General features: G+C 41.4%; 2 protein-coding genes across 2 annotated transcripts in view; both read left to right on the top strand.

Moving 5' to 3' along the window:
* SPTB (spectrin beta, erythrocytic) overlaps window positions 1–27,038 on the top strand; it is a 171,990-nt gene that overhangs the window by 2,876 nt on the left and 142,076 nt on the right. The gene's annotated exons all lie outside the window — the stretch shown is intronic.
* Window positions 18,296–22,424, top strand: LOC118829342 (vigilin-like). The gene is given in 2 exon segments (XM_036736359.1): window positions 18,296–21,078; window positions 21,081–22,424. Coding segments are annotated over 2 exon segments (3,789 nt in total). The 5' UTR covers window positions 18,296–18,437; the 3' UTR covers window positions 22,229–22,424.

The following is a 27,038-nucleotide window of genomic DNA, read 5'->3' as shown; positions in this document are numbered from 1 at the left end:
TGCTGTTGACTCTCAAATCTACTTACATATATAGTCATGAACCTCTCTTCTGAGCTCTAGACCTCTGTCTCCTACTGTTTGCAAGATATCTCCGTATGGCTACCTCACCAGCACCTAAAGCTAAGCTTGTCCTAAACTGAGCTTATCTTTACCCCTGTTTCTCCTCCTGATCACACCATCTTTATGGATATCATGGTCATTTTCGTGGCCTCCCATGTTCAAAGTTTCCTCTCTCACTTTTCATAGACAATTCAAATTACCAAGTCGTGTAATCTTTTCATGAGCATAGTTCTCTCATTTCCATCCTAGGCTTTCTGTTACCATCACTACCACCTTATTATAAGTCTTCATTACTATCCAACTGAATTATTGCAACCTATTCCATTCTTCCCCCCTCAATGATAGGATAATAGCTCTAGAGGTGGAAGGCACCTCAGAGGTCATCTCGTCCAGGGTTTCTTAAACTTTTTCAATTTCGACCCCTTCAGTTTTTACTGAAGCCATTTCACAGATAGGAGAACTTAATTCAATAAGCATTCATTAAGCATCTACTGTGTGAGGCACATAATAGGTGCTTAATGATTCATTTGCTCTGCTGCTGCCAGAATGATCTTTTTTTTATGCATAGATCTGTCTATGTCACTTCTCTGATAAAAAATCTTTCATGGATCCCTATTGCTTGGTATATAAAGTTCACTTTTCTCTCATTGGCCCTCCCCAATTTCCAGCCTTACTTATTCTTTTCTGTACACTTTATGCTCCAGTCAAACAGGAGTACTCTGCTTCCCCTCTTTGAACACACTCTGTACTCTCACGTGACCGAAATGTCCTTCAGCCCCATTTTTTTTTCTGTTGAATTTCTACCTATTTTCTAGGTTTCAAATGCTACATTTCAGGAAGACTCCTCTGAATTCCTCTAGTTAATGACTTACCCATTTAGCTCTCTCATAACATTATTTTGTATCTTCATAAGACACCACACAATAATTTTATTACAGTTATATGTATGTGCATCTTATCCTTTTGCTAGGCTGTATGCTCTATTGAGATGCTGTGTCTTATTGAAACTACATGTCATTCCTTATGCCTAGCACAGTGCTTTGCACATAGTAGGGGCTTAAATGTTGAATGAATGAACTGGCTCAAGTAAGTATTTTGTGATTATTGTTGTGTAAATACTTACAAAATGTTCTGTTATGTTTACTGTTCTTATTTCTCAGTCCTTAGGTAGAATCCCTGAGATACTTTCCAGTGTCAGCCAGTCTCAGCTGCATACCATTCACCGGGGGATTCCTAGTCTTACAACTCATGAACTATTTTAAAAGCCAGAGTGTACAGGAATGTTCCCTTGCAGAACCATCTTGTCCAGTTATGACATTGCGAGGAATGTTCCCTTGCAGAACCATCGTGTCCAGTTATGACATTCCGATATCATCTTCTTACATTCCTCTTCCTGGCTCTCTTGGCTGCAATTATAAATGATCAGTGCACATTCGTGACATTGTTGCTCCTTTTCTCTTCCTTCATTTCCCTCCTTCTTCCCTTCCTTTTCCTCCTCATGAGTTCCTTTTTCTTTCCCTATCACTCCTTCTTTCCTCCCCCATCATTCCCTCTTTTGTCTCTTGTCCTTTCCCCCCTTTTTCTTCTCTTTCTTCTCTACTCCTTTTCTTTTCCCTTTCTCTCTTTTAAAAAATAGTATTACTGATACCTTTCATTCATTTCTGGACACATACCTTATCCTTCATGAGTCTCTTTTGTAACAGAAAAACAGTTCAGCAAAACCAACCAAATGGCCATGTCTGACAGTATATGAGCATTTTTGAGCCTGTAGTACCTCAACAAGTCTTTTCAAAGGAGAAAGATGTGTTCCCTTATTTGTTCTGGGAGTGGAGGGAGTGGGGGTGGCTTGGGGAAGGGGAGACAGAATTTCACTTCTTTTTTTTTCCCCCTGACCATAACATAGGTTTCTTTGGCTTCATTATAGGGTTTCATTATCACTTTGCATTTCTGTAGTCCAGTCCTAAACTACAGTGTTCTGGGCAGTTAATGATCAAACAAATCCATTGTGTATAACATCATTTAAAAAAAATGTAGCAAAAATCACTTGGGTGGGGGGATCTGTATACTATTAACTGCTATTGGATTATCTAGTATCTTTAAAAATAATAATAAAGTATCTAGTTGGCTCCAAAAGAGGAATTACTTTCAATTACTCTCAACTCTAGGCAAGTGAAATAAGACAGACTAAGAAGATCTGTCAAAGGTATAGTAGGAAAACTGATCGGATATTCTGCCTCTGTGCTCTGCTCTTTTCTGTTCCCTAAGGCATTCCAGGAATGATTGTTACCACCTCTCAGGTGCGTAAAAAACACTTGCCTGAGATTAGCCGCCTGCCTGATACCTAAGTATAAATTTATCCATTTAATAAGGTTTTATTGTTTTGGCCCATTCCGAACTTACTGGTGTAATTTCTAATTATGGGTCCTCAGCAAGGTTGAAGTTATGGTTGTTTTCTATCTTCAGTGACACATTTAGATGAAAATTAGTTGGTTTCATTTGAGTGAGTGGAGTTCAGAGATTTCTCTTTAATTTAGGCCCCAGATATGAAAGTGGCCCCAAGTGTATGCATGAATGATATTCCCATGTATGCATGTTAGTCAAGTTCGCTCATCTTAGAGGCCACAGGTGGGACCCTTATATAATGTTACATGCAATTCAATTAAATCAATATTAAGCACCTGTAATACTGGGTTTTGTGAATACAAAGACAAAAGCAAAAACCAACGTCTGCCCTCTAGGAGTTTACATTCTGCTGAATATAAGCTTATATTTTAGGAATATTGTTTCCTGACTCCTTCCCCTGGATCATCCACCTCAAACTGGAATTTGTTCAATGATCCATGAGTGTCTGGATTCTTGATTTGCATTAGGGAACCTCTGTATTTTTATTAAAAATTGAAATTTTTGCTGAGGAGTTGACATGAAATGGAATCATTTATGTAGACTTTTTGCTTAAATACACTGAAAAGAGATTGTTCTATTGTGGGTGATTCATGACATCTGTTTGTTTTGGTACAGAACATCAGATGTGCAGTTGAAGCTGTGTTTTTGCTTGAAGTTACTACTTAAATTTTTTTCTACATTATCTTTAAGTTACAGAAGGGGAAAATAAGATTTCACCCTAATTTTTTTTAACTTTAAAGTCTCTTGCCTTATTATCACATAAGATCCCTATCAGATGTCATAAAATAAAGCAGGACTGAGTTCAGATGTTAGTTGATTGGAAAACTAAGACGGGAAGTATTATATGTGGTTCAGTAGTTGGTGTTTCATTAATCGGAAAGTTAATGTGCAGTGGGAAGAAATAATATTTGTCTGGTAACTGTATATGCTTATCTTTTTGGTCCATCAAACTACTTGTGGTCATTTTAAATCTTGAGAATGCAGGCAGGTTGGATTTAGTATACTCATCAAATTCTAAATGGGCAGAGAAATAAAAGGAAATGGCACAAGTACTTTATTTTTGTCAGGGGGTAGGGATATGTGGAATAGAAGGGATAGATAAGTGGACCTTCTCTTGTTTTGAAGGAGTCTGTGTCTAGTACTTACATGTGCATCAATAAAACCTTTGTTCGGATAGCTGCTGTGGATTATTATAAAGTAGAGTCCCTGCTCTGGGCCTGTGATTTCATCAGTATAGGGAACTTCTAGTATGGAAAGGTCTTCCTTTAATGGAACTCTTGTGTAATTTATGGTTTTAGAGAGTTGCCTGGGAGCACTGAGAAGTATAGTGACATGGACTATGGGCAACCAACTGGTTATGTGTCAGAAGCAGAATTTGAACCCAGTTCTTCCTAACTCCAAGGCAGTTTTTATCATGTTGCCTTTTAATAAATAGAGGAAATTTGGAGAACATTTTTTTCTTCAAATTTTGGAAATATAGAATAACAAAAGTGATGATCATTATTAGTAAATATATGAAAACTCTGAAATGACAGTACTAATGTTATCCAAATGAAATACTTGTGATTAGAATTGAAGTAAATTGTCACAGTAAGTTTTTAATTCATTCTCACAACACCTATGCCAGAAAATTCAGATTAAGATGCTGCAGGGATGAGGTTTAGATCTGGCAGAAACAAATCTTAGAAATGTTTTGACTCTACTGCTAAGAGTCTTTACATTCTTTCATGTTTTTTACTTGTATATTTATGCATATATATGAATCTATGAAAAAATATATATTCATATACACATATGAAATATATGCATATATTCCATAGGTTTGAAATCTCAACAGCTTAGGTTGTTTTAAAAATTGATATGGTATATCATATTTTTCTACTGATTCAATAGTTGTCTGGTAAGTTTTGATTATGAATATATTCCATTAGTCTGGAGGTGGGTTTTTTTTGCCATAAAGCACACTGTATACACATCTTACCTCTTCTGTGAAGCTTTTTCTGCCCTCTGTAGCCCACAGACATCTTCCTTCTCTGAAGTCTTTAGAGCACTTTTGTCACAGCTACTTACATATCATATATAATTGATCATATCTGATACACTATATCCTATCATAGATCTCATTTTCTCTTATCTCCTCTTATCTCCCATGTCATACCATGTCATATCATATGTCATATGTTATGTGATCCTTGCTATTGCAAGAAGTACAATTTAGAGTCATAGTAATTAGAAGCATAGTAATAAACAAAAAGTGTTTACTACATGCCAAGAAAGGCCTGGTTTCAAATTCTGCTTCTGACACATACTATCTCTGTGATCTTGGACATATAACTTAACTCCTAGTTACATCAGACAAATCGTTAAGATCATAAATTTACAGATAAGATACTATACATCATTGGAGGGAGTTTCCACCCTAACAGTTCCCTACACCAATTCAAAGTCACAGGTCTGAGCCTGTCAAAATTAACTTTTTAACGTGTCTTGTCTGGTCTCCTGAAATAACTTTTAAGCTCCTTGAAGACAAGAACTGTGTGATTTTTACATTATTTCTTTGTGTGTCATATAGGGCAAAGCACATAGTAGACAATGAATATTTGTGGATTGATTCTGGAATATTTATGTGGACAGTCTTTTGCTCCTTAGCTCACTCGTGGGGTAGGGAAAGGTACAGAGGAACTATGAAGAATCCAAGAAGCCAACACAACCTTCTAATTCTTAGCTTTTTTGTTTTGTTTTTAAAAGTACTCCTTCCTCATTAATGTGTAATTTATATTAATGAGGACTGTTCAGTGTAATAATCATTATAGAAATTTTTTTTGCAAACATAACTCTGATGCTTAGTATCATAGAAACAAAGACTAGTTATTTCTTGCATATTGACAATGGACTTTAATTTGGAAGTATTTGAAATAGACTATGAGCTCCCTGATTAGCTCCCATGGATTCTTTCTATGCTGATTCTCAAATCTTCTTATCCAGCCCTAACCATTTTCCTCACCTCTTCCAATCTTGTATCTTCACCTGGACATCTTGACCTGTATGTCCTGTGGACTTCTTAAACTTTGAATGCCCAAAACTGAACTTACAATTTTTATCCCACCTAAACCCTCACCTCTTCCTAACTTACCAGTTGCTGTCCAACCTAGGTATCATCCTTTACTTCTCAGTCTCTTTCTCACCCCCACCCCTCCACCCCAACTACTTTGTTGCCAACTCTGGTCAATTTTAGCTTTATATTATCTCTGTATATATTCTCTTCTCTCCTCTGACTCTGCCGTTAGCCTGATGGGGACCCTCATCACTTCATACCTGAATTATTGTGGTAGCCTGCTGGTTTGTCTCCCTGCCTCAAGTCTCTCTCCACATTCCCCTCCAGGATCAAATGGGAAATCCTCTCTTTGGCATTCAAAATCCTTCATAACCTATCCCACCCCTACTGTTCCAGTCTTCTTCTACCTTAGTCACCCCCACTTAACTCTGCAGTCCAGAAACACTGGTCTCCTTTCTGTGCCTCACACAAGTTCTTCCATATCCTGACTCCATACATTGTCCCTAGCTGTTCTCCATCCTTGTAATTCTTTTCTCCCACATCCTGCCTCCTGGTTTCCCTGGCTTCTTTCAAGTCCCAGCTAAAATCCCACTTTTTATAAGAATCTTTTCCTGATTTCCCCTTAATTAGAATTAATCTAATTAATTAATAATTAATAATGCCTTCCCTCTGTTAATTATCTCCAATTTATCCTCTAGATGGTTGGTTTGTATGTTGTCCCCTTCATTAGACTGTGAGCTCCTTAAAGGCAAGGATTGTTTTTTGCCTTTCTTTGTAACCTTACTCCTTAACGTAGTGCCTGTAATGTAGGCACTTAATAGCATTTAATAAATGTTGACTGACCGACTTTGTATCTCCAGCACTTTGTACAATACCTGACACATATTAGGCACTTAATAATGCTTGTTTGTCTGTTTAAAGTATAAAATCTAGCTTTGTTAGGGTAAAGGTATATATCATGTAACTTTCTTTTATTTTTAGGTGGCTTTTAAGTTTTATTTTTTATTGGTTTAGATATTATCAGAGTAGCAATTAGTATGATTCCATTTATATTATGCCTTGTACTCATATATATTATACCTTATACTCTCTGTGCCAGATGGTGGGGTTAGTTGTTAGAGTGTTCTAGAGCCTACTTTGGACAAAATTTTTAAAGCTGATTTAAATAATGATGATTAATGCTACCTAGTATTCTAGCTGGGGCTTCCAAGAATATACAGGACTAAGAATATCCCCAAACTACTTTCCTTGTAGAAGATTAAAAAGAAATGTCTACAGGAATTGAGGGTACTCTATACCGAAATTTATATTTCTTTTACAACCTCTGTGTCTTTGTGGAGTTAAATCCTCTTATCAACATTTAATGATCATTTTTATGTTTTAGGATTTTAAAAAATGGCCAACATTAGGCTGTTCCTGATGATAAAACTATATACTAAAATAATTAGCTATATACACCCAGATTGAGATCCTCCCACCTGATTTTCAAATGAATATTTGTTTCATAATAATCCCTGCAATGAAATGCTATTGTAGTGGGTGTTTTGGGTGATACCCATGAGCTTGTTTCATAATAGTAACCAAGGGAGCATGGGGTTCAGAGTAAGAAAACCCACAAAATCCCCATGTACAGATTTTTTTTCCTGGATATATTTCATTTATATTTTCCTTAACATGTTTCAAGGTAGAAAACACTTTATAAATGGAAGCATTGGTTTACTTCTTCATGCCCTTATTCTGTATTCTACCCTTATAAAAAGTCAGTTTCACCAGTGATAGGACGTAGGATACTGCTTGCTCAGGCCTTTCAGTATTTTTTGTTTCTTCAACAAAACTCTCTCTCATGCACACACTCCCACTGCAATCCAACCTTTCTCCTCTCTTTCACCCCTTTTCTCTGCCCAGTGATTGACAGAAGCTCTTGTTTAGCTCCCAGAAGCAGCCAGAATGGGGCTATTAGGCCTCTTTAGATACGTGTAGGAGTTTAGGATACTGCTTTGGCTTTGAAAGGGACCTCAGAGGCTCTTGAGAAATTATTGAGAAGGATAAGGAAGGGAAGAAGATAAGGCCAGTCAGTAAACAAGCATTTATTAAGGGCTTAAGATGTGCCAGGCACCTTGCTAAGTTCTGGGGATATAAAGAAAGGTAAAAATGGTTCCTGCCCTCAAGGAGTAGAGGAGATCACAGGCAAATAACCTCACATGTGCAAGATATATACAGGTAGGAGGGGCAGGTAAGTGGTACACAGTGGATAGAGCACCGGGTCTGGAGTCAAGAAGACAATCCTCTTCCTGAGTTCAAATCTGGCCGTAGACACTTAGTAGCTGTGTGACTCTGGGCAAGTCACTTGACCCTATTTGTCTCAGTTTCCTCATCTATAAAGATGGAGAAGGAAATGGCAAACCGCCCCATGAAGAGTCAGACATGACTGAACAACCAGATGGAAGGTAATCTCAGCAGGAAGGCATTAGCATTAATGAAGGCTGGGAAAAGCTTCTTGCAGGTGGGATTTTAGCTGAGACTCGAAAGAAGCCAGGAGGTGAGGGAACAAAGTTAACTCTGTGAAATGGATCTGAGCATCAGGGAAGGAATGAAGCTTATTTAGGAAGAAGAAAGAGACCTAGTTGCGGCAACAGAACCCTGAGTGGTAAGGCAGTCATCAAAAGCCAATATTACACAGATGTGGCTTCAACTAGTGGTAATAGTATATGTGTGTATATCTTAGTGTAACCAATATTGTAAAGCTTTTAGAATGGGATGGGTGTTAGGTAGAAAAGACACAGCTAGCATTTGAACTCAGATCCTTTGCTGCCAAAACCAATGTTCTTTTCCCTTTATTATCCTGTCTCTTCCCAAGTTAGTTAACTATTGTGAACTTTTTCAATGGCTTTGTCTTTCAAAGATCTCTTAAATAAACAGAGGCCATGCTGTCCTTCATATGCTCAAAAAATAATCCTATCTTTATCTTACATAGTAAACTCTAAAGATATAAGGAAGTTTCTAGAGCAGTCAGAGGCAAGGATGGAACCTTTTGTTCCATGTGAATATGAAGAAATAAGGCTGTAGCATAGATGCTCTTGGCATCTAAGAGTACCCTGTTAGTCTGGAGTGAATTACAGAGAATTTCACCTCTCAGGCTAAGCCAAGTAGTTTGCATTTCAGAAGCTGGATAAAGTCATTCTGATTGTGAGACCATAAAATGACTCTGGATCCAGGATGTTTTTTCATGGAACTCATTTTGTGACTATGATTCGTAGTAGGGAATGGTAACTTAATACTGTACCTTCAATGTATCAGGCTGTCTGGCTGCTCCTGACCCAAAAGACATCTACCATGCTTTTTAAAGTTACTCAGAAAAAAATTAGAGAAAATTATCTTCAAGGTACTCCTAATTCATGTGAGGAAAGAAAAGGACAGGGATAATCTTTGTTTTGCAGAGATATTCTCAAGAACTCAATGCATATTTCTTAAAGGAGTATGAGTACTACTCTGGCTTGTAAGTATGTATTGTTTTGAGCTTTCCTATGTGACCCAGGATTATTAGTTTTTCTCTCAGTAAACATCTGTTTTATTCTCATGAAATCCTGTGTAGCCTACCAAAAAAGGGGTAGAAGATGAATTGTGAACTCTAAAGATCATAGATTTAGAATTAGAAATAACCTTAGAAACCATCTTGTCCAATCCAAATACAGATAAAGAAACTGAGGGCCAGAGAGTAAGTGACTTGCTCAAGTTCCCAGAGTTAGTGAATGACAGATCCAGAATGTGAACCCAAGTGTTGTGATGTCAAGGCCAGTTTTCTTTCCACTAGTCTAGTGAATTGTCTCCTAGGGTAGGAGTTGGCAAAGTTGAAGTCTAATCCTTAGTCACTAACTGACCTTCAGCTAGTGACATTTGCATGGAAGGTGTACTCGACCACTGAAAAATTCCTCCTTAGGAAAGGGAAGCTAAGATAAAAATAGTTTTTATTTTAAATGTGAAACTTCTTAAATCATTTAAGCTTCCTGAAGATAAGTATTCCATAAATACAGTGTAATGATGGCACTTTGCAGACATCATCTGGTCTTTTCTGAAACCTTTCCAATAGAGTGGTTGGTAGTAGATGTTCCCATATCTGATTTACAGAGATATTGAGAGAATGATTTTTGTCAAGGTCACACTGTTCAGTAGGAATGAGAATTCTGAGACACAATTTGTCTTCTGCTTACTAATTATACTCTTCTGAATTGGTGGTGGAGGAAGAAATTATTTTTGTCAAAGCCAGGACACAAGCAGGGATGGTAGTGACATCAATCACTCATTAAAGTATAGTCCTAATTGTAACTTTCAAATGTTGGTGGGCTTGGACCTGGCTAAGATGTCATTACCCACACAATATTCAATCAGTGGACTTCCAAGTGGATGAAGCAAATAGTGTAGAGGCTGGGGAAGTACTTTCATGGGGAAAGTTGGCTGTGACAATCTTGATGGGCTCCCCAGAAAATTCTGTTAGTGGCAGACTTTGTGCTGGTACCATCTCTGAAGCCATGGGAAGGCTGGAGCAGGCTCTGCCTTTTTGGCTTAAAAATGCTGTACTTCTTCCATTCTTCATTTTTCTCTAGAGGCATTTATACACTGTTAAGTCTCCTGTCCTTAAACAAGGGGCAGGGGTGGAGAAGATGGTCCATGTCTTTGAAATCCTTTGGGGAAAGGGAAGAATTTGGGGGCAACTGGATGTTCTGTAGAAGCCTGGAAAGAATGTGGTGAAACCTTCCCGGGGAACAAAGAGGTACTTTCAGTGAGTTGGTGTAAGATGAATCTTGTGGTTGATAAGGATAAGGGAAGGATCTTGTTTCCTGAAAGCTCTTTGGGTGTGAATGCTTTTTCTTTGGTTGGTTCATGTCACTGGAGGATTTCCTCCTGGATGTACAGTGTTAATGAACGAGAGAATTGTTTGCCTCCTCCCCCAAGCTATCTTCCTGGGAAGGACAGAAGTACAAGGACCTGCCCTGGTGGGTAGTAGGAGGATTTTTTTTTTCCTGGGGTTTTCTTATATGGTAGTAGTTTACAAAATGGCTTCATGTGGTGGTGGTGGTGGTGGTGGTGTGGGGGGGGCGGGGCATAGGGGGGGGAAGTGCTGCTAATATTACATTGGGTGAGACCCCAATGAGCCTTCATTTAGGGTCCCTGCTGAACTCTTCTTTTAGTGTTAATGGTGGTGGCCTGCTCAGGTGGTGGTGATAAGAGGGGGAGGAAGGAGAGACCAATCTTATATTTGAGACCAGAGTGGTTGGGGAAGGGGAAAGCCAATCTGCATGGTTTCCTTATTCAAATCCTCTTGGGGAGCGTCTCTTACAGCCAGATTGGATAGGGAAAGACATTTCCTGGGAGCCTGGGGTAGCAACAAGATACTTAGTCCAATTCCACAGCTGTGGCCAACTTAGCCCCTCCTCCCAGGCAGGGCCCCAATCACCAACCTTTTGATACTGAGGCATACTTGGCTCAAAATAGCATTGGCTTTTTTCCTTCTCATCCTCCCCACCCCTTTTCTAAATTGATGCAGTATCTTATTGCGAGATTCCCTCTGGCTTTCTTAGGTCCTTTTCGTGCTTTCCAGGCGGCTCCCTCCCATCACTTATCTGTCTTGTGTACTCTGCTTCTCCCCTTCCCCCAACGAGTCCTCCCACCCCTAAGCCTGTGAGCTCTCTTTGATCTCATTTTATTCCCTCTCATGTTTCCAATCTCTCTAGGTGGTGTTGGTGTTGGTGGTGTCCTTTCTGGTATCTGAATGCTTTGCATTCAGTCTCATCTGTAAAGTGCATTAAATATGCCTCCACACTCCCCTATTTCTTTCCACTGAGGGTTTTAAATAAAAATGGGCTTAACACTGCCTCCCGCAGCCTTTCACCCAACTTGCTTTGATACTTTGGTTTACTGTGCAATAGCTAATTTTTAGCCTATGTGAGATGGTCACACATTTCCAGGAAGAAACTCTTATTATGCCTATTTTGTTGGTTCCATCCATCTATTCTTTAAAATGTTACAAAGATGTACCAATTATCTTTTTGATCCCATTCTGTTGGTGGGACCCAAAGTTAGTAGTCAGTCAATAAGCATGTATTAAGTGCTTACTATGTGCCAGGCATGATCTTAATCATCAAAGATACAAAGAAAGACTCAAAGGAACCAAATATTTTATTTGGACAAAATTTTGTTTCAATAAATATCATTACAGTAAAAAAAAAACAAAACCTTTGTATAACAAAAAATTATCTGGAAAATAGCTTTTATTGTTATGTTTGATGAAATTACAGTACATGGATTTGTATGCCCCCTTGAAGTTTATTGCAACTAAAACTTGATTCTTCTTTTTTTTTTTTTTTTGGAGGGGGGAAGGCAGGGCAATTGGGGTTAGGTGACTTTCCCAAGGTCACACAGCTAGTAAGTGTGTCAAGTGTCTGAGGCCACATTTGAACTCAGGTCCTCCTGACTCCAGGGCTCTACTCAACTGCGCCACCTAGCTGCCCCAATGAGATAACATTTTTTTTGGAGGGGGGAAGGCAAGGCAATTGGGGTTAAGTGACTTGCCCAAGGTCATACAGCTGGTCAGTGTGTCAAGTGTCTGAGGTCAAATTTGAACTCAGGTCCTCTTGATTCCAGGGCTCTACTCACTGCGCCATCTAGCTTCCCCCTTGATTCTTATTTCTTGACCTATGGACGTTCACAGTATCAGAAAACCTAATCATAGGATGTTATACTTGGGAGATGGCACTAGTTCAAGTCCTTGATTTTGTAGATGAAGCGTCTGAGGCCTGGAAAGTTCAATTGACTTGACCTATGTCCTATGACAAGTGTTTAAAAAAGCTCGGATTAGGGATCAGTCTAGAGTTTATTCTCATATTCCATGATGTTTCTTTACTAAACCAAGGCGAAGGAGCCCTCAGAGTCAGCGAGGCATCTTAGAAAAGGGTATGGGGGAGGCTCTCAGGAAACCTGACTTCTGGGCCTTTTTCTCCTTTTTTTCTTTTTTTTTTTTTTTGCCAACAAGTAGCTTTGTATATGATTTGGTTAACTCTTCTAAACCTCAGTTTCCTAATCTGTAAAGAGAGCAAATTGACTTTAATAATGCTTGAGGTCCCTTCTAGCTCTTAAAGTTGTATTTTTTTTTAACTGAAAAAAACACAAGTTTCCTTTAGTTTCATTTGTAGGCATTCTTCTTTCTCAAGTCTGTGGTGTCATCATGCTGGGAATTAGGCTGAGATGCTCTTCGAGGATGACTTATTGTCACCAAGACTCACCAAGACGTTTCCAGGGACTGACCCTGTACATGGTCTTGCCACTAAACTTCGATGACTCTGGAAGAGAGGTGAAGCTGATGACTTTGTGCAGCTCTGCCTCCCTTAAATCCAGTTCACTGGAAAGTTCAGACATCATCCTGTGATGACGTTGGTCCTCTTCCAAAATGAAGGATGAACAACATTGATGTGTGCTGTAATGAGTGTGTGTGTGTGTGTGTGTGTGTGTGTGTGTGTGTGTGTACGTGTACCTTCTCTTTTAAATTGTCATAGAAACAGAACTTCAGGCCCAGCCAGGTGAGACCTAGAGATCATCTAGTCCAGGTCCCTTATCTCAAAAGTGAGAAAACTGAGATTTGGCGAGATTAAGCGATGTACCCAAGGTAACACGGCTGTGGAGCCAAAACCTGAAGCCTGTTATTGTCTCCCAGTAGATCCTCTTTCTTTTACATCATTCCATGAATACTGATTGCTTGTTAAGGGCAAGTTGTATTTGATATTTCTCCATGTAATGTTCTTAAGTAACTTAATAAGGGGCTAAGAGCTTGTTCCTGGGCAGTTTTTCCATTTTTCTACACAGGTTTCTGCAAACCCTACAAAGTAACCATAATAATAATAGCCAGCATTTACATAGTGCTCTAAGGCAGGGCTTCTGAAACTTTTTCTACTCCTGACCCCTTTTCCCATCTGGGCTGCATTTGTTGCTGTTGGGTGGCCTGAGGGCTTTCGAAGTGCAGAGTGCACATGCTTTGTATTTTGAATCAAGGCTGCAGTGAAGCTGCAGGATGTAACAGAGGCAAGTGCTGCCAGAAACACTCTCAGATTCATTATGAGTTTGACTTTTAATTCATTTTTTATCATTGTGCATTCGGAAAACCTTTTGCAGTTGCCAAATTTTTCATGACCCCACGTGGGGTCGTGACCCACAGTTTAAGAAGCACTGCTATAAGGTTTATGAAGCATTTTAGAAATATCTCTTTTGTCTTTATGACAACCCCAGGGGAGTAGGTACTATTATTATCCCCATTTTACAGTTTAGAAAACTGAGATTGACAGAGGTAAAGTCCTGGGTCATATAGCTAGCAAATAAATGTCCAAGGCTAGATCTGAATTTGGGTCTTGCTGATTTCAAGTCCAGTACTCCATCTATCCACTGTGCTATAGATGGGAAACTAACATAGACTCTAGTATTATTTTGAGTCTCAAGGGGAAAATACCCTAGATAGTTCAAAACATTGTGTCTTGAACACTGATGTAATTGGCTTGTTCAACGTGACACGGCAATGTGACACTACAGCCAGCTCTGTGTAGTGGCAGTGATCCTCATGGTCTCTTATGGACACAAATTCTCTTGGACATGGAGAAGAATAGTCTCTCCTATGCCACTGAGGAAGTTAGAACGTCTGCCCTGTAAGCAGAGTCTTTCAGGGCTCCATCTTCAAGTAAAGGCAGTTTCAAACCCCAGTACTGACACGCTTCTAGGTTTCTGTGTATTTTGCAACTTAATTCGATTTCTAAAGCCTGAGAATCTTTAATCACTGTGGTGCTCTGGATGGAGTGTTCTGCCTGGGGAGGTGATTAGTGAGCATTTTGGCTTTCAGATCTCAAAGTTTGCTATTGTTGTTATTCTCAGCTAATCCTTATGTGTAGTCCCTGAACGGTAGGCTAGCAGTACTGCCACCCCACTTTATAGTAGAAGAGAAATATTATGATAGAGGAGGGACTTTGTCCAGAGCCACAAGAGTTATTAGCAGAAAAAGAGTCCTACCAATGTCCTGGGGTTTTTGTTTTGTTACTGAGCTTGCTTAAAGAAAGCCCCTTGAGAAATGGCCAGTTAGCTGCTGGCAGCAAGGTCAGAGGATTCTGGTGAAAATATTAGGGGAGCTGAGGAAGTGAAGGGGAAGGAATTTTGTGGTGGAATCTTTCTTTCTTCCATGCTGGTTTCTCCTCCTCAGATGGCAGGGCTTTGAAGGGGTTTTGTCTGAAAGGGCATAAAATGCCATTTTTCCTGACTGCTATTGACAAAAGTGACAAAATCAGAGGGAAGATGACTGTTAGGACAATTTTAGATCTGTGTGTTCTAGGGAGGATGCAACCATTCTACCCCCACCTCTCCTCCACTTCACTGGATTGTATAAGTTCTGACATCGTGGGGACTATGGCGTTATATTCCCCTCAGTTGCTTTATCCATATGTCTTACTTCAATCTGAATTTTCCTTCCCACCATATTTTTCCCTCTTCCTCCCTGCTTCCTCATTCAGGTGCTAGATGATGCAAGACCGACTGGGCTGCATGCATTAGTACCATCTGCTAGGTATCCAGTTTGTCAGGTCAGAGCCTGGGCTGTGGCCAGTGTTTTCACAGCTTTGTTCTCTGTGTCCCTGCCCTCTGTGTCTGAGTGCAACATTGAACAGGTGCCTTGCCAGTATGTCTGTTTTTCCTGATGTACCCCCCTGGCCAGGCCCAGCTTTGCAGTCTTGCCAAGAGAAGATTGAATGGGGAGCAATAGGTTGGGAGAATGTCTGCCCTTTGGGATCTCCCCTCTGTGGCATCTCTCATCCTGGGTGATCTGTAGGAAACTCAAACACAACATGACAAAAACAGAACTCATTATGTTCCCTGGCCACCCCTCCCCACCCCCCAATCTGTCCTCTAAACTTCTGTATTTATTATTTCGACTTTCAGAAACACCATATTTTTATTTTCAGTCCCAAATGCTCTCCCTACTTTTACCCCTCTCTACCCTATCTATTGAGAAAGCAAGAATCATGATACCCATTGTACATAGAAAGTCAAGCAAAACATATTTCTGCATTAGCTATGTTCCAAAAAAAACCCAAGAAAAATAAAGATAGGAAAAAATGTGCTTCAATTTGTACTCTGAGTCCATCATCAATTCTCCATCTGGACATAGATACTGTTTTATGTCATTAGTCCTTTGGAGTTGTGGTGAATCATTGCATTGATCAGAGTTACTAAGTCTTTCACAGTTGATTATCTTCACAATATTGTGGTTACCGTATAGATTGTTCTTTTAATTTTGCTTACTTCAGTTTGCATCAGTTCATGTATATCTTCTTAGGTTTTCCTGAAACCTTCCTCTTCATCATTCATTACAGCTCAATAATATTCCATTCTATTGATATACTATAATTGGTTCAACCACTTCCTCAAATGATGGTCGTCCCCTGTTTCTAATTCTTTACTACTACAGAAAGAGTTGCTATAAATCCCTATTTCTTTTGAGGGTATTATGTACCTCCTAGTCATCCAAACTCATAAATCAGAGTCATTTTGGACTGTTACCTATCTTATTCCCCATATCTATTCACTTGCCAGGTCTTGTCCATTCTGCCCCCTTAATATTCTTGGCATCTCTCTCCTCTCTTCTTATGTGGTATTCTAGACCAGACATCACTCAGGCCAGTCCAGCGATTCAGGTTCAGCATTGGCATGCTCATGAACTATAAAATACAATAAAAGTCACTTTACTTATAACAAAGATTTATTATTTAAAACAAACCCTCCTCTTTTTAGACCAGCAAAGGAGGTCCTTGATTGTCCCCTATTTCATCCCAAAACTTGGTTGAAGGAGGCTGATGGTGGGTAGCATAGTCACTCGTATCATGTTTTTATACCAGTATATCAGGGAAAGGCCATGCTGTTAGTACTACAGGGATAGAGAAGATAATGCTGTAACCCCTCACTTTGATTAGAGAAACAGCATCTTCTGATTATGTCTGCTGCCCTTTAGTGTGAATTTGTCAGATATTTTCCTTTGATTATGGAAAGGTGGAACTAAAAGAAGCAGATGACTTGTAGGATACACTAGCTTTGGGTTGAGTGGGTTAGGGAGTGGAAGCCATGGAAGAAGGAAAAGGATTCAGAGAGCAAAGGTTGAGGGTGGTGAAAAACAATATACCTCATAATTTTGCCTAGGACTACTCTAGTTTTAGACAGCCAAGGGAGAAAGGAGAAGAGAGAAGGTCAAGGACCATGTACATCTTGTGAATGTACTATATATGACCATGTACGTCTTGTGAATGTACTATAGACGGTGGACTTTTCCCACAAGTCTAATCTCCTTTATAGAGTAAAGACACAGTTTTTGGTGGGCATTAGTTGGCTGATGGATGTGGAGTGTATGAATCCAGGGAAAAGGTGATCATACAGAGAGTCTGGGGTCTGTATGTAACCCATGGTTTGCTAGAATTTTAGTTTTTCTTGGATAGTGGAATGGGAGGGTGGACTCTTGCAGGATTTTGTTTCAACCTCTTCTTCTGTGGATTTTGTTTTCTAATAGAGGGAGGGACTAAAAGGCTAACTGGTTTTAAATAAAAGACTTTAGTAAGATTGTTTCAAGAGCATGGAATCCACAGATCTGAATGGCTAAGGTTTGGAGAGGGTAGTGGGTATCTCTGCAAACACAGAGGTACTTGTTGTTCTTCTGGTACAGAGAGCCCACATAATCTTCCTTTTCTTTTTCCTTTTCTTGGCCATCAGTGATGGACTTAGTACAGGTGACAGATTACTGAGCTCTAGGACTCAAGACACCTGGGTTTATGTCCTCTTCTGACTCTGCCACTTAATAGCTGGCTGACTTTAGATAAGACAATTCTCTGGGCCTCAGTTTAGATTTTTGTCATCTGTAAATCCAGAGAATTGAATTAGATAATCTCTAAAATTCCTTATACCTCTAACATGTTATGGCCATCCCTTGACTCACTTCTTTTTTTTAATTTATTTTTTATTTTTAGTTTAAAACACTCAGTTCCACAAATTTTTGAGTTCCAAATTTTTTATCCCTCCCTCTCCTCTCCCCTGCCCCTCATAGATGGCATGTAATCTGACATAGGTTCTACATATACCTTTGCATTGAACTTATTTATATAATAGTCCAGTTGTAAAGAAGAATTATAACCAATGGAATAAATCATGAGAAAGGAGAAACAAAACCAAAAAAGAAGGAAGAAGGAAAAAAAGAGAACAAATAGTTTGCCTCAATCTGCATCCAGACTCCATAATTCTTTCTCCGGATGTGCATAATTTTTTCCATCATGAGTCTTTTGGAGCTGTCTTTGAACCTTGCATTGATGAGAAGAGCCAAGTCTATTAAAGTTAGTCCTTATAGATTCCATGTATCTGTAATTGTGTGTCTCCTGGTTCTGCTCCCCTCACTCAGCATCAGCTTATATAAGTCTTTCCAGGTTATAATGAAGTTGGTCTGCTCCTCATTTCTTATGGCACAATAGTATTCCATTACATTCATATACCACAATTTGTTTAGCCATTCCGCAATTGATGGGCATATACATTGATGGGCAAAATAAAGTCAAAATGGGTTCATGACTTAGAAATAAAGGCTGATGCTATAAGCAATTTGGGAGAGCAAGGAACAGTTTACCTGTCAGATTTATGGGAAAGGGAAGAATTCATGACTAAATAAGAGATAGAGAGCATTACAAAATGCAAAATGGGCTTTCCCGAGCGGGTCCAGGCTCTTTCCCGGAGGCGGCGGCGGCAGAGCGCGCGGAGCTGCAGCCAAACTGGCAGGCTGGCGGACAGGCAGCAACAGGACGGACTTTCTGGCTACTGACCATTTAGCTGTGGCATACCCGGATTGTGTGTAGGTGGGACATTGACAATGAGCTCGGTTGCAGTTTTGACCCAGGAGAGCTTTGCAGAGCACCGCAGTGGGCTGACCCAGCAGCAGATTAAAGTTGCTGCTTTAAATTCGGAAGATGAAAGTGACCCTCCAACTTATAAAGATGCCTTCCCTCCACTTCCTGAGAAGTCTGCTTGTTTGGAAGCAGCTCAGGAGCCTGCTGGGGCCTGGGGCAACAAGATCCGACCCATTAAAGCCTCCATCATCACTCAGGTGTTCCATGTGCCCCTGGAGGAGAGGAAGTACAAGGACATGAACCAGTTTGGGGAAGGGGAGCAAGCCAAGATCTGCCTCGAGATCATGCAGAGGACCGGTGCTCACCTGGAGTTATCCCTTGCCAAAGACCAAGGCCTCTCCATCATGGTCTTTGGAAAGCTGGAAGCGGTCATGAAGGCTCGGAAGGACATTGTTGCGAGGCTGCAGACACAGCCTTCAGCAACGGTGGCTATTCCCAAAGAACATCATCGCTTTGTCATTGGCAAGAATGGTGAGAAACTACAGGACCTAGAGCTCAAAACTGCAACCAAGATCCAGATTCCTCATCCAGAGGATCCCAGCAACCAGATCAAGATCACTGGCACCAAGGAGGGCATTGAGAAAGCTCGGAATGAAGTCCTGCTGATCTCAGCTGAGCAGGACAAGCGTGCAGTGGAGAGGCTTGACGTGGAGAAGGTCTTCCATCCATTCATCGCAGGGCCCTACAACAAGCTGGTGGGCGAGATTATGCAGGAGACGGGCACTCGCATCAACATTCCACCACCCAGTGTGAACCGCACTGAGATTGTCTTCACTGGAGAGAAGGAGCAGTTGGCGCAGGCTGTGGCCCGCATCAAGAAGATATATGAGGAGAAGAAAAAGAAGACCACCACCATCGCAGTAGAGGTGAAGAAGTCTCAGCACAAGTATGTCATCGGGCCTAAGGGCAACTCCCTGCAGGAGATTCTGGAGAGAACGGGAGTGTCAGTCGAGATCCCCCCTACAGACAGCAGCTCAGAGACTGTGATCCTGCGTGGCGAGCCTGAGAAGTTAGGGCAGGCACTTACCGAAGTCTACGCCAAGGCCAACAGTTTCACAGTCTCCTGTGTTTCTGCTCCATCTTGGCTTCACCGTTTCATCATAGGCAAGAAAGGGCAGAACCTGGCCAGAATCACTCAACAGATGCCTAAGGTTCACATAGAATTTACTGAAGGAGAAGATAAGATCACACTGGAAGGACCCACTGAGGACGTGAATGTGGCTCAAGAACAGATCGAGGTCATGGTCAAGGATCTGATTAACCGGATGGATTACGTTGAGATTAACATTGACCACAAGTTTCACAGACATCTGATTGGAAAGAATGGTGCCAACATAAATAGAATCAAAGATCAGTACAAGGTCTCTGTGAGAATCCCTCCTGATAATGAAAAAAGCAACTTGATCCGAATTGAGGGGGACCCTCAGGGCGTCCAGCAGGCCAAGAAAGAGCTGCTGGAACTCGCATCCCGTATGGAAAATGAACGTACCAAGGACTTAATCATTGAGCAGAGATTTCATCGAACAATCATTGGGCAGAAAGGTGAACGAATCCATGAAATTCGTGATAAATTCCCAGAGGTCATCATTAATTTTCCAGACCCAGCCCAAAAAAGTGACATCGTACAACTCAGAGGCCCCAAGAACGAGGTGGAGAAATGCACCAAGTACATGCAGAAGATGGCGGCAGATCTGGTTGAAAATAGCTATTCCATTTCTGTTCCAATCTTCAAGCAGTTCCACAAGAACATCATTGGGAAAGGTGGTGCCAACATCAAAAAGATACGTGAAGAAAGCAACACCAAGATTGATCTGCCAGCGGAAAACAGTAACTCGGAGACGATTGTCATCACAGGCAAGCGCTCCAATTGTGAGGCTGCTCGAAGCCGGATCCTTTCCATTCAGAAAGACCTGGCCAACATTACAGAAGTGAAGGTGTCCATTCCATCCAAGCTTCACAACTCCCTCATTGGCACCAAAGGCCGCTTAATCCGTTCCATCATGGAAGAGTGTGGGGGGGTGCACATTCACTTTCCCACCGAAGGCTCGGGCATCGACACCGTGGTCATCAGGGGCCCGGCCCCAGATATGGAGAAAGCCAAAAGACAGTTGTTACACCTGGCGGAAGAGAAGCAAACCAAGAGCTATACCGTGGATCTCCGTGCCAAACCAGAGTACCACAAGTTCCTGATTGGCAAAGGGGGTGGGAACATCCGCAAAGTACGAGACAACACGGGAGCCTGAATCATTTTCCCTACATCTGAAGACAAGGATCAGGAGCTGATAACGATCATTGGGACAGAGGAGGCTGTCAGAGAGGCTCAGAAGGAACTGGAGATTCTCATTAAAAATCTGGATAACGTGGTAGAAGACTGCATGCTAGTGCATGCTAGGCATCACCGCCATTTTGTCATCCGAAGAGGCCAGGTCTTACGGGAGATTGCTGAGGAGTATGGTGGTGTGATGGTCAGCTTCCCTCGTTCTGGTAGCCAGAGCGATAAAGTCACACTCAAAGGAGCCAAAGACTGTGTGGAGGCCGCCAAGAAACGCATCCAGGAGATTATCGAAGACTTGGAGGCCCAAGTGACAATGGAGTGTGCCATCCCCCCATCATGGGCCCCAAAGGTTCCCGAATCCAGCAGATCACTTGTGACTATGGTGTCCAGATTAAATTTCCTGATAGAGAGGAGAAACCAGCTCCCGCTGCTGAGCCAGCTGTTCAAGAAAATGGGGAAGAAATTGGGGAGGGGAAATACATCAAAGAGGCTGACCCTAGCTCCCCAAGAAAGTGTGACATTATCATAATTTCGGGTCGAAAAGAGAAGTGTGAGGCCGCTAAGGAAGCTCTTGAGGCGCTGGTTCCTGTCACCATCATGGTGGACGTGCCCTTTGATCTCCATCGCTACATAATTGGGCAGAAAGGAAGTGGGATCCGCAAGATGATGGATGAGTTTGAGGTGAATATCCAAGTCCCAGCACCTGAACTACAGTCTGACGTTATTGCCATCACTGGCCTCGTTGCCAACCTGGACCGGGCCAAGGCTGGCCTCCTGGAGCGGGTGAGGGAGCTGCAAGCTGAGCAGGAGGACCAGGCTTTGAGAAGCTTTAAGCTGAATGTCACTGTAGATCCCAAATATCACCCTAAAATTATTGGGAGAAAGGGGGCAGTGATCACCCAGATCCGTATGGAACACGAAGTAAACATCCAGTTTCCTGACAAGGATGATGAAAACCAGGTGCAGGACCAAATTACTATCACAGGGTACGAAAAGAATACAGAGGCTGCTCGTGATGCCATCATGAGGATTGTTGGAGAACTGGAGCAGATGGTCTCAGAGGATGTCTCGCTGGACCATCGCGTCCACGCCCGCATTATTGGAGCCCGAGGCAAGGCCATCCGCAAAATCATGGATGAGTTCAAAGTAGACATCCGTTTCCCGCAGAGCGGAGCCCCCGACCCTAACTGTGTGACTGTGACCGGACTTCCTGATAATGTGGAGGAAGCCATTGATCACATCCTCAACCTGGAGGAGGAATACCTGGCTGATGTGGTGGAGTCCGAGGCTCTGCAGGCGTACATGAAGCCCCCTGCCCATGAAGAGGCCAAGGCACCCTCTAAGGGCTTTGTGGTGAGGGACACCCCCTGGGCAGCAGGCAGCAGTGAGAAGGCTCCTGACATGAGCAGCTCTGAAGATTTCCCAAGCTTTGGGGCTCAGGTAGCCCCTAAGACTCTCCCTTGGGGCCCCAAACGATAATGATCAGAACGGAGAAACCTCTCCAGCTGCCAACCTGAAACTACCCCACCACGAATACTGTGTCTTAATCTGACCCAGCGGCTGGATCCTATGTAAATTGTGTGTCCCCTGCCCGCCCCCACCCCACCCCCACCCACCCCAAAGAGGTCTCCTAGTGAAGCCTGGAGTGCTGGGTCCTGCGTGCTGGCCTCAATGTTCATGACCTTACTTAGCGTCCAGTTTGCACTCAGGATCTGTTCCTTGACATCTCCACTCTGGGACAGGCTTTCCACTGTTTTAAACACTAAAAACACAAGTGAAATGCTTCATAATAAAGTAATTGAGACTTTCTAAAAAAAAAAAAAATAAAAAAATAAAAAAAATAAAAAAAATAAAAATAAAAAAAAACAAAATGCAAAATGGATCATTTTGATCATGTTAAATTGAGAAGTTTTTGTATAAACAAAGCCAGTGCAACCAAGATTAGGAGGGAAGCAGAAAATTGCGAAAGAATCTTTAAAACCATTATCTCTGATAAAGGCCTCATCTCTAAATATACAAGGGAACTGAGTCAAATTTATAGGAATACAAATCGTTCCCCAATTGAGAAATGATCAAAGGATATGAATAGGCAGTTTTCAGAGGAAGAAATTAAAGATGTGTATAGCCATATGAAAAAATGCTCTAAATCACTATTGATTAGAGAAATGCAAATCAAAACAAGTCTTAGGTACCACACCTCTCCTATCAGATTGGCTAACATGACAAAACAGGAAAATGATAAATGCTGGAGAGGATGTGGGAAAATTGGAACATTGTTACATTGTCGGTGAATTTGTGAGCTGATCCAGCCATTCTGGAGAGCAATTTGGAACTATGCCCAAAGGGCTATAAAAATGTGCATACCCTTTGACCCAGCAATACAACTTCTAGGGCTGTATCCCAAAGAGATCACACAAGTGGGAAATGGACCAGTATGTACAAAAATATTTATAGCGGCCCTTTTTGTGGTGGCAAAGAATTGGAAATCAAGGGGATGCCCTTGATTCACTTCTTAAAGAGGCCTATTCACTGAGTGGGTCTCACTCTAAGTGAGTACGTAAAAAGGCCTTAGCCTAAAAGGGCCAGGGTCTTCCATTGCACCCTGGGTCATCTCCAGTCATCCTGATGAGTATCTGGTCACTGGACCCAGATGGCTCTGGAGGAGAAAGTGAGGCTGGTGACCTTGCACAGCCCTCCCTCACTCAAATCAAAGTCAACTGCAAGTCATGCCATCATTTCCCTGATGCCATGGTCCTTTTCAAAAATGAAGGACAAACACAACAACAACCTGGTGCAGATTAGATTAGGTAAGGCATTTATTAAGTGCTTACTATGTGCCATACACAATGCTAAGTGCTGGGAAGACAAATCAAATAAAAAGAAAGTCCCTGCCCTCAAGGAGCTTACCTTCTAACAAGAGAAGATACCACATTGAAAGGAGATAAAAAGCAAGGTTGGGAGGGGGGAAGGAGGAAAAGTCCAGAAAGTCAGGAGAATTGAGTCAGGTTAGAAGTGAGCAGGACTGGCTTGGGTGCTTTCTCAAATGGAGGCTCCAGGGAGGAACTGGCCAATTAGGGCACAGAATTGGAGATATTTCTAACATGAGAAAACAACTGGAGTGGAGTTGGAAAGGTCCAGAGTCAGGGGCTGAGCTCAGTTATAAGTGGAAAGAACTCTGGGTGTAAAGTCAAAGGAACTGGCTTTGAATTTCAAGTCCTCTGAGTAACTGTGTGGCCTAGAACAAGTCACTTCAACTCTCTGGACCCCATTTGTAAAATGCGGGGGTTAGAATAGATGACCTTTGCGGTCTCTACCAACTCTAGAGCTCATTCTGTGATTCTGCTACTCTAGAGCAGTGGTGACAAACAGAGATGGGGGCCACTGAACTACCTAAGGATTCCTGTGGCCTGCTGAATATTGACTTAGAAAACCACATATTAACAGTATATATGTTTTATTGTTTTTTTATTATAATTTTTTGGTTAAATGCTTCCCAATTACATTTTAAGCTGGTTCTGGCCACACTCAAGAGTGTTGTGAGGCACACGTGGCAGTGCGCTATGTGTTGGATACCTCTGCTCTAGAGTGGTAGTTGGGCTTTATCCTCACACTGACTGGGAGTGGTGGCTGTATGTGCCACTGAAGGTTTCAGTTGGATATGCAGTAGCTATCTCAGCCAAAACTGAGGCAAAGGCCTTTATTCCATTGTCATTTACTGTTGCCTGAGGTCGGGAGGATGCTATTCACTGCACTCTCCATCCAGTGATCTCATGATGCAAACATTAGCTGAGGAAAGATGCTTTAAAAAGAGAGAGAGAGGAGAGATTGCCATCATTTCTTGCAAATATTTAGACTGATGGGGTAGGGTTAGGAAACAGATTTGTGATTTCACTAGTATAGACAACTGGTAGAAAAACCTCTCCCTACTGGTGCCAGTTGCCATTTTCTTTGCAATTTATAGTCAGCGCTGTTGGTTAAGTGATTTACCCAGGGTCTCATAGCCAGTATGTGTCAGATATGGAAAGCGAACTAGGGTCAGCTTGGCTCTGAGGCTGCCTCTCTGGTTAGGCTAATAGCTATTATCACTAAGAGCTTTTGCCAAAAAAAAAAAAAAATCCTACTTCATGACTCATTGTAGTATGTATCCTGAGTTCTCGAAGGTTACAGTAACTGACCCTAAGGTCTGTCAGCTCCTAGCAAGCTGAAAAAGGCTTTGAGTACTGGCTCAGAGAAGGACTCTATCTAAAGACTGTCATGTGAAGACCAGCTGAGTTAAGTTTGGAGGGACTGCTCACCCAAGAGCCAGCCTGGTAGTGATTTTGTCTTTTGGCAACAAAAATTCATTAAATTGTCTACTGATGTACTATGGAGTTACAATTTCCATTACTAAAGATTGTATACTAACTGGTATGAAAGCATGAATTTGTAAAATGTTGAAATAAGTAGAATAATTAAAGCATTGCTCTTAATGTATAAATTCTTTGGTAGTCACACTATTCTTATTCATTTGACACTTAATTTAAAAAAAAACCCAGGATATTAGAGATTAAAGACCTAGTTGAACCACCTACTTTCCAGATGCTGCCTTATAACATTGGTTATCTTTTAATGAATACGTCATACCTTCGTACCTAGATTGTAAACATTTAGAAGGCAATGACCATGTCATATTTATTATCATTTAGCGCAATGCTAAGTGTTCTTAATAAATATTTGTGTGATTTACTTGAAATTTTATGTTTGTACTCAGTCAGTAAACACTTATTAAGTGCCTATATTGTGCCAGGCACTGTGCTAAGCACTGGTGATACAAAAAGAGGAAAAGACAGTTCTTGCCCTCAGTGAGTTTACAATCTAATGGGAGAGTATGCAAACCAATATATGCAAATCTTATTTAGGATAAATAGGAAATAATTAACAGAGGGAAAGTACTAGAATTAAGAGGTGTTACGGAAGGCTTCCTATAGAAGGTAGGATTGTAGTTGGAACTTAAAGGAGACCAGTGAAGTCAGTAGTTGGATGAGGAGGGAGTGTTCCAGGCATGGAGGATGCCAGAGAGTATCTCCAGATCTGAGAGATGAAGTATCTTATTTGTGACAGCCAGAAAGCCAGTGTAACTGGATTAAAGAATATGTGTCATGGAGTAAGGTATAAGAAAACTAGACAGGTAGGAGGGGGCTAGGTTATGAAGGGCTTTGAAAGCCAAAGCATTTTCTATTTGCTCTGGGAGGTAATAAGAAGCCAGTGGAGTTTGAGTAGGGAAGGTTACGTGATCATTATTAGACTTGAGCTTTAGGAAAATCACTTTAGTGGCTGAATGGAGAATGGACTGGAGTGGGGAGAGACTGGGGGCAGGCAGATCCACCAGCAGGCTATTGCAATAATCCAGGCATGGGGTGTTGAAGGCCTGCACTAGAGTGGTGGCAGTGTCAGAGGAGAGAAGGGGATGTATTTGAGAGATGTTGCAAAGATGAAATCAACAGGGCTTAGCAACAGACTGGATATGGAGGGGGGTGAGAGATATTGAGGATAGCACCTAGGTTGTGAACCTGGGAGACGGGGAAGATAGTGTTGCCCTATTCTATAGTAATAGGAAAGGTGGGAGAGGGGTGGTTAGGGGGAAAGATAATGAGTTCTGTTTTGGACATATTGAGTTTAAGATGTCTATTGGATAGTCAGTTCGAGATGTCTGAAAGACATTTGGAGATGTGACATTAGAGGTCAGCAGAAAGATTGTGGCAGGAAAGGTATATTTGAAAGTCATCAGCATAGAGATAGAACTCATCAATTGATGATAAGCATTTAAAAATGTAATGATGCCATTGGTAAATCTAGCATTGCTAGGAACAGAACGTGCAAGAACTGTGAAGTAGTTGTCCTACTTTAGTATATTGGGGAAGAAAAATGAACTCAGAGTCAAGAGTCTTGGGTTCAAGTCTTGACTTATACACATAATTCCTTGCACCTTGTGACACTTGTTGTGTGATCCAGGGCAATTTATGTCACTTATGAGTCTGTTTCCTTATCTGTAAAATGTGGACAACAATAACTTCCATGACCTGTTTCGTGGGGTTATTGTGAAGAAAGCCATTTGTAAATTTGTAAAGTGCCAGCTGTTTGACCCTTGGCTCTCTCAATGTTAGTTTCCTCAGATGTGGTGAGCTTTGGTACTTGAGAGACAGCTAGAATAGGACTTTCTCACCTTTCACCCCTCTCATTCTCACTAGTTTTTTGTCTGCTGAATTCTGAATGATAATGTTTCGGCAGCTGAGCCCCAAAAGTGGGGCTT

Source organism: Trichosurus vulpecula, chromosome 8, assembly GCF_011100635.1.
Source record: "Trichosurus vulpecula isolate mTriVul1 chromosome 8, mTriVul1.pri, whole genome shotgun sequence".
In the NCBI taxonomy this organism is placed as follows: domain Eukaryota; kingdom Metazoa; phylum Chordata; class Mammalia; order Diprotodontia; family Phalangeridae; genus Trichosurus; species Trichosurus vulpecula.
This window is presented reverse-complemented; position numbering and strand designations above follow the sequence as displayed.